Genomic DNA, 11,813 nt, shown 5'->3' with positions numbered 1-11,813 from the left:
GAATCATGACACGAAAACAAGTTCAAGTAAGATTTCCACTCGAAATAAGATTGTTATAGTTATAGAAATTGAATCAAAGTTTGAATATGAGTATTAACTTGTATTAGAAAGATATCTTACTGTAAATAAGAAAGATTTCTTGAGGTTGGATGATCACTCTACAAGATTGGAAGTAAGCTAGTAAACTTGGAAGTATTCTTGATTTTATGAAACTAGAACTTGTAGAATTTATGAAGAACACTTAGAACTTGAAGATAGAACTTGAGAGAGATCAATTAGATGAATAAAATTGAAGAATGAAAGTGTTTGTAGGTGTTTTTGGTTGTTGGTGTATGGATTAGATATAAATGATATGTAATTTTATTTTTATGTAAATAAGTCATGAATGATTACTCATATTTTTGTAATTTTATGACATATTTCATGCTAGTTGCCAAATGATGGTTCCCAAATGTGTTAGGTGACTCACATGGGCTACTAAGAGCTAATCATTAGAGTGTATATACCAATAGTACATACATCTAAAAGCTGTGTATTGTACGAGTACGAATACGGGTGCATACGAGTAGAATTGTTGATGAAACTGAACGAGGATGTAATTGTAAGCATTTTTGTTAAGTAGAAGTATTTTGATAAGTGTCTTGAAGTCTTTCAAAAGTGTATGAATACATATTAAAACACTACATGTATATACATTTTAACTGAGTCGTTAAGTCATCGTTAGTCGTTACATGTAAGTGTTGTTTTGAAACCTTTAGGTTAACTATCTTGTTAAATGTTGTTAACCCAATGTTTATAATATTAAATGAGATTTTAAATTATTATATTATCATGATATTATGATGTATGAATATCTCTTAATATGATATATATACATTAAATGTCGTTACAACGATAATCGTTACATATATCTCGTTTCAAAATCATTAAGTTAGTAGTCTTGTTTTTACATATGTAGTTCATTGTTAATATACTTAATGATATGTTTACTTATAATAATATCATGTTAACTATATATATATATATATCCATATATATGTCATCATATAGTTTTACAAGTTTTAACGTTCGTGAATCACCGGTCAACTTGGGTGGTCAATTGTCTATATGAAACCTATTTCAATTAATCAAGTCTTAACAAGTTTGATTGCTTAACATGTTGGAAACACTTAATCATGTAAATAACAATTTCATTTAATATATATATAAACATGGAAAAGTTCGGGTCACTACAGTATTAATGCAACGAACGAAGGTGATTGCTTATGCGTCTAGACAATTGAAGATTCACGAGCAAAATTATACAACTCACGATTTGGAATTGGGTGCTGTTGTTTTTGCATTAAAGACTTAGAGGCATTATTTATATGGGGTCAAAAGTATTATATATACCGACCACAAAAGTCTCCAACATATATTTAATCAGAAGCAACTGAATATGAGACAACGCAGGTGGATTGAACTGTTGAATGATTATGATTTTGAGATTTGATACCACCCGGGGAAGGCGAATGTGGTAGCCGACGCTTTGAGTAGAAAGGACAGAGAACCTATACGGGTAAAAGCTATGAATATAATTATTCGTACTAACCTTACTACTCAAATAAAGGTGGCGTAACAGGGGGTTGTAAAAGAAGGAAAGTTGAAGAATGAGAGACCCAAAGGATCAGAGAAACATCTTAATATTCGGGAAGACGGAACCCGATATAGGGCTGATAGAATTTGGGTACCAAGGTTTGGAGATGTGAGAGAAATGGTACTTAAAGAAGCACATAAAACCAGATATTCAATACATCCCGGAGCGGGGAAGATGTATAAAGATCTCAAGAAACACTTTTGGTGGCCGGGTATGAAAGCCGATATTGCTAAATATGTAGGAGAATGTTTGACGTGTTCTAAGGTCAAAGCTGAACATCAGAAACCATCAGGTCTACTACAACAACCTGAAATCCCGGAATGGAAATGGGAAAACATTACCATGGATTTCATTACTAAATTGCCAAGGACTGCAAGTGGTTATGATACTATTTGGGTAATAGTTGATCGTCTCACCAAGTCAGCATACTTCCTGCCAATAAGAGAAGATGACAAGATGGAGAAGTTAGCACGACTGTATTTGAAGGAAGTCGTCTCCAGACATGGAATACCAATCTCTATTATCTCTGATAGGGATGGCAGATTTATTTCAAGATTCTGGCAGACATTACAGCAAGCATTAGGAACTCGTCTAGACATGAGTACTGCCTATCATCCACAAACTGATGGGCAGAGCGAAAGGACGATACAAACGCTTAAAGACATGCTACGAGCATGTGTTATTGATTTCGGAAACAGTTGGGATCGACACCTACCATTAGCAGAATTTTCCTACAACAACAGTTATCATTCTAGTATTGAGATGGCGCCGTTTGAGGCACTTTATGGTAGAAAGTGCAGGTCTCCGATTTGTTGGAATGAAGTGGGGGATAGACAGATTACGGGTCCGGAGATAATATAAGAAACTACCGAGAAAATCATCCAAATTCAACAACGATTGAAAATCGCCTAGAGTCGACAAAAGAGCTACGCGGACAGTAAAAGAAAAGATATAGAGTTTGAAATTGGAGAAATGGTCATGCTTAAGGTTTCACCTTGGAGAGGCGTTTTTCGATTTGGTAAACGGGGGAAACTAAATCCAAGGTACATTGGACCATTCAAGATTATAGATCGTGTCGGACCAGTAGCTTACCAACTGGAGCTACCTCAACAACTCGCGACTGTACATAACACTTTCCACGTCTCGAATTTGAAGAAATGTTTTGCTAAAGAAGATCTCACTATTCCGTTGGACGAAATCCAAATCAATGAAAAACTTCAATTCATTGAAGAACCCATCGAAATAATGGATCGTGAGGTTAAGAGACTTAAGCAAAACAAGATACCGATTGTTAAGGTTCGATGGAATGCTCGTAGACGACCCGAGTTCACCTGGGAGCGTGAAGATCAGATGAAGAAGAAATACCCGCATCTATTTCCAGAAGATTCGTCAACACCTTCAACAGCTTAAAATTTCGGGACGAAATTTATTTAACGGGTAGGTACTGTAGTGACCCGAACTTTTCCATGTTTATATATATATTAATTGAGATTGATATTTACATGACTAAATGTTTCCAACATGTTAAGCAATCAAACTTGTTAAGACTTGATTAAATGAAATAACTTTCATATAGCCAAATGATCACCCATGTTGACCGACGATTCACGAACGTTACAAAATTGTAAAAACTACATGTTGTGGTATATATATATATATATATATATATATATATATATATATATATATATATATATATATATATATATATATATATATATATATATATATATATATATATATAGTTGACATAAGATTATGATGAGTAAGTATCGTACTAAGTATATAATCAATGTGTGATATACATAAGAAATGTTATTACTAAGTTAAGTAACTCGAAATGATATATATAACGATTATCGTTATGATAACGTATACTAAATACATATGTATCATATTAAGATATTGATACACTATATTTAACATGATAAAATGATATTTAAATATATCATTAAGTGTGTTAACAATGAACTACATATGTAAAAACAAGACTACTAACCCAAGAATTACGAAACGAGACTTATGTAACGATTATCGTTGTAACGATATTTTAATGTATATATCATATTAAGAGATATTCATACATCATAATATCATGATAATATAATAATTTAACATCTCATTTGATATAATAAACATTGGGTTAACAACATTAATTGAGATCGTTAACTTAAAGGTTTCAAAACAACACTTACATGTAACGACTAACGAAGACTTAACGACTCCATTATAATGTATATACATGTTGTGTTTTGATATGTATTCTTACACTTTTGAAAGACTTCAAGACACATATCAAAGTACTTCTACTTAACAAAAATGCTTACAATTACATCCTCGTTCAGTTTCATCAACAATTCTACTCGTATGCACCCGTATTCGTACTCGTACAATACACAGCTTTTAGATGTATGTACTATTGGTATATACACTCCAATGATCGGCTCTTAGCAGCACATGTGAGTCACCTAACACATGTGAGAACCATCATTTGGCAACTAGCATGAAATATCTCATAAAATTACAAAAATATTAGTAATCATTCATGACTTATTTACATGAAAACAAAATTGCATATCCTTTATATCTAATCCATATACTAATGACCAAAAACACCTACAAACACTTTCATTCTTCAATTTTCTTCATCTAATTGATCTCTCTCAAGTTCCATCTTCAAGTTCTAAGTGTTCTTCATAAATTCCATAAGTATAGTTTCATAAAAATCAAGAATACTTCCAAGTTTGCAAGTCTAATTCCAAGCTTTCTAATCCATTCCAAGTAATCATCTAAGATCAAGGAACCTTTGTTATTTGCATTAGGTTATCTTTCTAATTCAAGGTAATATTCATATTCAAATTTTGATTCAATTTCTACAACTATAACAATCTTATTTCAAGTGAAAATCTTACTTGAACTGTTTTCGTGTCATGATTCTGCTTCAAGAACTTTCAAGCCATCCAAGGATCCTTTGAAGCTAGATCTATTTTTCTCATTTCCAGTAGTTTTATCCAGAAAACTTGAGGTAGCAATGATGTTCATAACATCATTCGATTCATACATATAAAGCTATCTTATTCGAAGGTTTAAACTTGTAATCACTAGAACATAGTTTAGTTAATTCTAAACTTGTTCGCAAACAAAAGTTAATCCTTCTAACTTGACTTTTAAAATCAACTAAACACATGTTCTATATCTATACGATATGCTAACTTAATGATTTAAAACCTGGAAACACGATGAACACCATAAAATCGGATATACGCCGTCGTAGTGAAACCGGGGGCTGTTTTGGTTTGGATAATTAAAAACTATGATAAACTTTGATTTAAAAGTTGTTCTTCTGGGAAAATGATTTTTCATATGAACATGAAACTATATCCAAAAATCTTGGTTAAACTCAAAGTGAAAGTATGTTTTTCAAAATGGTCATCAAGATGTCGTTCTTTCGACGGAAATGACTACCTCTTTAGTAATTGACATGTAACTTAAATTTCCGACTATAAACCTATACTTTTTCTGTTTGGATTCTTAAATTAGAGTTCAATATGAAACCATAGCAATTTGATTCACTCAAAACGGATTTAAAATGAAGAAGTTATGGGTAAAACAAGATTAGATATTTTTGATCTTTTTAGCTACGGGAAATGTTTAACAAATCTATACAAATCATATCCTAGCTAACTTATATTGTATTATACATGTATTCTAATATATTATGTAATCTTGCGATACCATAGACACGTATGCAAATGTTTTGACATATCATATCGACCCATGTATATATATTATTTGGAACAACCATAGACACTCTATATGCAGTAATGTTGGAGTTAGGTATACAGGGTTGAGGTTGATTCCAAAAATATATATACTTTGAGTTGTGATCTAGCCTGAGACGTGTATACACTGGGTCGTGGAATGATTCAAGATAATATATATTAATTTATTTCTGTACATCTAACTGTGGACAACTAGTTGTAGGTTACTAACGAGAACAGCTGACTTAATACACTCAAATCTTTAAAACATAATAAAAATGGTTGTAATTATATTTTGATCATACTTTGATATATATGTACATATTTGTATAGGTTCGTGAATCGATCCGTGGCCAAGTCTTATTTCCGAGGAAGGAAATATCTGTGAAAGTGAGTTATAGTACCACTTTTAAAATCTAATATTTTTGGGATGAGAATACATGCAGGTTTTATAAATGATTTACAAAATAGACACAAGTACGTGAAACTACACTCTATGGTTGAATTATCGAAATCGAATATGCCCCTTTTTATTAAGTCTGGTAATCTAAGAATTAGGAAACAGACACCCTAATTGACGCGAATCCTAAAGATAGATCTATTGGGCCTAACAAACCCCATCCAAAGTACCGGATGCTTTAGTACTTCGAAATTTATATCATATCCGAAGGGTGTCCCGGAATGATGGGGATATTCTTATATATGCATCTTGTTAATGTCGGTTACCAGGTGTTCACCATATGAATGATTTTTATCTCTATGTATGGGATGTGTATTGAAATATGAAATCTTGTGGTCTATTGTTACGATTTGATATATATAGGTTAAACCTATAACTCACCAACATTTTTGTTGACGTTTAAAACATGTTTATTCTCAGGTGAATACTAAGAGCTTCCGCTGTTGCATACTAAAATATGGACAAGATTTGGAGTCCATGTTTGTATGATATTGTGTAAAAACTGCATTCAAGAAACATATGTCGATGTAATATATTTCTATTGTAAACCATTATGTAATGGTCGTGTGTAATCAGTATATTTTATATTATCATTATTTGATAATCTACGTAATGTTTTTAAAACCTTTATTGATAAAATAAAGGTTTTGGTTGTTTTAAAAATGAATGCAGTCTTTGAAAAACGTCTCATATAGAGGTCAAAACTTCGCAACGAAATCAATTAATATGGAACGTTTATAATCAATATGAACGAGACATTTCAACCTGGGCTACTGGAAAGTTTATTTTCAGTTAGTTCGGTTCGAGTAGATGATTTTCTGTTTAGACCTCGTCTTAATCCGAGTTACGGTTTAGGATTTATGGCCTTCCGAAAGTCATTACACCCTATTAACGTTATGCTAAAATTTCTGACCTACTCGCACTTAAACCGTCGCCACGGTCAAACAAAGACGAGTTTGGTTCTGAAAATTGGTCAGCAACTAGGGGACTCATATACGGAGCCAAAGCCACTGATTACGAGTCTTTTCGATTTACGTAGAGGTCGTAGCAGCTGACCGAAGTCAGCCTATTGTTTCGATCTCTATTTTTGTCAAAATTACTTAGCTTTTATGATGATGAACGATGATGACGACGACACTTAAACTTAATTTATGCACTATTAAAACTTATGAGGATAACATACTGACCTAGTAACCTTTGACTTAGGTTGACGACCTTTCGGACCGACTTACTACTCGCATACTTTCATTATCGACTTTACCGCTCTTATCACTGTGAGTTATAGCATCCCTTTTTACTTTAACTATTTTGGGACTGAGAATACATGTGTTTTTTACGTTTTACATACTAGGCACGAGTACTTAGACTTTATATATGTGTGGGTTATACAACGGCATAAACTTTCCCCTTAGCTCGGTAACGTTTAGTCATTGGTTTTTGAACCGGTGCACGCGAATCTTAGATATGGATCCATAGGGTTTGACATCCCCACTCGGGCTAGTCGCGCTAGCATTTAACGGGTGTTTAATACTTCGTAAACATACGCACTCGCCAAGTGTACTTTTAGGGGGTTATAAACGTTAAGTTAGTTACCAAGTGCCCACGGTTAAAACATATACTTTTCATACTGTTTTGGAACGCTGAAATCTAGTGGCCTACCTTACATTACTGTTACAACTTAAACTATAGCTCACCAACATTATTGTTGACGTTTTTAAGCATGTTTTCTCAGGTGCTTAGAGGTTTGTTGCTTCCGCTGTTTAGACTTGCTGTCTTGATGTTTAGACTTGCTGCTAAGGACCTGCTGTGCTAGAATTCCGCTGCATAATCTTAGAGATGTCTCAATCATGAAACTTTTCTTTTGTATTCGTAGTTTATGTTATTTTCAAATAATGACTTTGTAACGACCTTTGTGTCACGTTATCTTTTGTAAACGTTATCTTTTATGAATGCAAAACTGGTTTTCAAATAGCATGTAGTACTTGACCGTGTAAAGATCCTGTTGTTAACGAATCGTACACGATGGTTTTGTACGGGGCGTCACACATATGGGCCAAATATAATGACTTGACAATAATTACGATCATCTCTTAAAAAGTTAAGGCACGACATTTGTAGTAGCCAACAAGTCGGTTTTACAATGTTTCCTTATTTGTTTTTTCTTATAAATTGTAATCATGGCCTCATGTTTATTGTATGCATTAACATTAATAGAAAGAAAAAAAAAAAAAAAAAAAACTCAGATTTGCGTTTATGGACTAATGCAACTTGGTAATTGTCAAATCTCAATTTCTTAACTTGTTATACACATATTTCAACCATTGAAATGTACGTGTTGTTGCACGTGTATTATGTTTAGTACCAAACTGTTTAAATACCAAACTTTAGGCCAACAAAAACACATTACTAATATTACCTTTATATCCTAAAATATTTTCTTTTTATAATATATAATTTTGTTGAACCTCTATTTCATTCCTTATAAAAACCACCTTTTGTGTTAAACTAGTATTCACTAAAACTATAACAAACCTTTTTGAGATTCAGTAACTAAACATGACCAAATACTCAGTAAAAATGGAAGCATTTCTTCTGATTCTTGCCATTATTTTCATTTCAGGTGTTCATTTTAATTTCAATATGCCCCCATCATAATTATCTCTTTAATTATATTTCTTCTACTTATGTTTAATTCTTGTTATGTAATTGTTTAATTTTATTGAATTATATTATTAACTGACTGTAGTGCATCTAGATTTATCACTTGTTTCAACTTTATATGACTTTATATGAGTTTGTTTTTTCTAGATTTATTTACTTTACAATGTCTCATTAGTTGTCTAATACGCCGTATATTATAGTTGCATTCATTATAAATAAATATCATAGCTAAGTAATGTTTATTAAAATAAATAAATAAAATCAAAAGGTCATTGGTATTGGTATGACGGTATCGAGGTGTCCCTCTGACATTGAGATCATTAATTCAAGTTTTGTGGTGGTCATTATGTATATATTCGCGTAAAAAGCGTGTTGGTGTGTGTTTGCCCTAGAAAAACTTTATTAAATAAAATGTATTTTGAATACATTCTATAGATGTTGCATCTGAATGTCCAGCGAAACAAATCTTCACTCAGCCTTCATACTGTGAAGAATCTTGGAAATGTGGGGAAATGTGTGTGATAAAGGGATTTAGAAGCATAGCTACATGCCAGCCAAATAAAACTTGTGTATGCAAGTATGAATGCAAACCAAGGAAGTTATCTCAAAATAAACTTCATCTTTAAGAGCTTGCAATAGACATGATTAAAGATGGGAAAATGTAAGATCTCCAACATCTCACTCCAAAAAATCATTAAATATATCCATTTTAATTCTCTCTTAGAATAAAGAGGTGATTTTTCTTTTTAAGATGTTGCATATATGAATGTAACGTTAATATATGAATGTAACGTTATATCGTATGTTGTATCATAACTTATATATATATATATATATATATATATATATATATATATATATATATATATATATATAGGGGCAGGATCAATGGGGAAGTAACCAATCGGGGGGAAGCAAAATTATTTTTTTTTTTCGTTTTTTTTGGAAATTTTTTTTTCGGCATCAAGATCACACGAAAATATGAACATTTAGAAGAGACACTTCGTGATGAATGTTATTATTTAGGCGGGAAAACGATCTTAAAAAATAACATTCAAGATAATATTGTTCGTAAAGAATATGAACGTTTTTTTTTCCATGTTTTGTGAAGTAAAATTTAGCCCGATTTAGAGTTTAGGGTTTAGGGTTTAGGGTTTGGTGTTTTGAGTTTATGAACTCTAAACCGTTCGTGTTAAAAACTCAATCTAAATCCTAAATCTAAACCCTAAATCTAAACCCTAAACCTTAATATCTAAACCCTAATATCTAAACCCTATAAACCTTAATATCTAAACCCTAATATCTAAACCCCAATAGCTAAAACCTCAATATACGCTCGAAAAACACGATAATTGTTATATATTACTTCTTCGAGCGTTTTCCCGCTAAAATAAAAACATTTATCAAAAAGTGTCTCTACTAAATGTTCATATTTTCATCTCATCTATAATATTCGTGAACAAAGTTTTTTCAAAAAACGAAAAAAAAAAGTTTTTGCTTCCCCCCGCTTGGTTACTTCCCTCTTGATCCTACCACTATATATATATACATATATGTGTGTGTATATATATACATATATATATATATATATATATATATATATATATATATATATATATATATATATATATATATATATATATATATATATATATATATATATATATATATATATATATATATGGGAGAGGATCCATGAAGAACCAAAGGTAGTAGAGAACCCATGGAACTCGTGGAGATTGAGTCAATCTCCTGCAGATTGACATTTTTTTTGTGCAGATTGAGTCAATCTGCGTGCAAATTGACTTTTTTTTGCATTTTTTTTTTTTTGCAGATTGACTTTTTTTCTGTGCAGATTGACTTTCTTTTTTATGCAGATTGACTTTTTTTTACAGATTGACTTTTTTTTTGTGTGCAAATTGGCTTTTTTTAGTGTGCAGATTGACTATATATATATATATATATATATATATATATATATATATATATATATATATATATATATATATATATATATATATATATATATATGGCAAATTGTCCAGAAAGGTAACATAAAAACCACTTTTTTCAATAAAGGTAATATCATTTTTTTCTTTGCCCACAAAGGATTTTGATTTCAATTTAGTACTTAAAAAGAGTATCTGATTGAAAAATAGTTGCAATTAGGGTATAAGTTGACATGTGACATTTTTATTTAATATTTTATTATTAATGCCAATCTAGTCTACATACTCTAGTTCTCTATGCCAATCTAGCGATTTTCCTTTTAATCTATTGAAAATCCATGCGAAGGATACGGTTTGTATTTCATTAAGAGCGACCGGTGTATTCCAATTTTTGTTGTGTAACACAGAGTTGTTGCGGTTTTTCCAAATGAAATACGCACCCACCCATCTCATGGCTAGCCAAATTGATTTCCCGTTCCTTGTAGATGCGACCGTGCTTGAACTTTCCCCGAGTAACTCGCCAAGACTATAATTATTAAAACGACCAATATCCCACCATTTGAAAATGCGATCCCAAATTTCACTATCCAGTTTGCAGAAAATAAATACATGCTCGACCGTTTCCAATTCATCATCACAAAATGGACAACGAATACTATGCAAATCTATCCCACGTTTATCGAGTTGCACCCTCACAGGTAGTCTCCTCAATAAAGATCTCCATATGAATATCTCGATTTTTTTAGGTACTAACCCGTTACGAAGCATGGGTTGCGGTAACGAGAAAGGACCTAAAACTTGCTCATCAATTAATATAGATAAGTAATTAACAGTGAAGATACCGTTCTCTGAAGTTGACCATGTTACCGCATCTATGATATTGTGATATAAATGACAGCTCGAAACCATGTTTTTCAATGCTTCCAGTTCTGATAATACTCGACCATGCAGCTCTTGTTTCCATGGCCAGTTACAAAAAGGTGCGAAACTTCAATTATCCAATTTATCCTTGATTGTAGCATCAGGATTGAGGTCTAGCCTATATAACCTTGGAAAAAGGTTACATAAATTGTCAGCCCCAACCCAATGCTCAGTCCAGAATAACGTGTTACCGCCGTCTCCAACCGTCTTAACGAAAGAATTCTTGAAAGCCACCTGTAAAGACTCGATATCCAGCCCTTCCTGAAATATGTTATACCAAATTCCCTGTTTTGAACAAGGCTGAAAACTGTCAATTAATCCCCCACAGTTACCATAAATACTGTTTATAAGATTGATCCAAAGTGAGTCGCTTTCGGTTTTGAACATCCACCACCACTTTTCCAATAATGCTAAATTTTTGCTTT

General features: G+C 32.1%; 1 protein-coding gene across 1 annotated transcript; it reads right to left on the bottom strand.

Moving 5' to 3' along the window:
• Positions 1-10,740: 10,740 nt before the first annotated feature.
• On the bottom strand, positions 10,741-11,376 carry LOC139864477 (uncharacterized). The gene has a single exon (XM_071853063.1). It carries the CDS (start codon positions 11,374-11,376, stop codon positions 10,741-10,743), a length of 636 nt encoding a protein of 211 aa, XP_071709164.1.
• Between the last annotated feature and the right edge of the window lie 437 nt (positions 11,377-11,813).

The sequence above is a fragment of the Rutidosis leptorrhynchoides genome, chromosome 8, assembly GCF_046630445.1.
Source record: "Rutidosis leptorrhynchoides isolate AG116_Rl617_1_P2 chromosome 8, CSIRO_AGI_Rlap_v1, whole genome shotgun sequence".
Classification (NCBI taxonomy): Eukaryota; Viridiplantae; Streptophyta; class Magnoliopsida; order Asterales; family Asteraceae; genus Rutidosis; species Rutidosis leptorrhynchoides.
This window is presented reverse-complemented; position numbering and strand designations above follow the sequence as displayed.

Coding starts and splice junctions, on each gene's coding strand:
- LOC139864477 (XM_071853063.1), bottom strand. CDS start 11,376: ATGGTTTCGAGCTGTCATTTATATCACAATATCATAGATGCGGTAACA.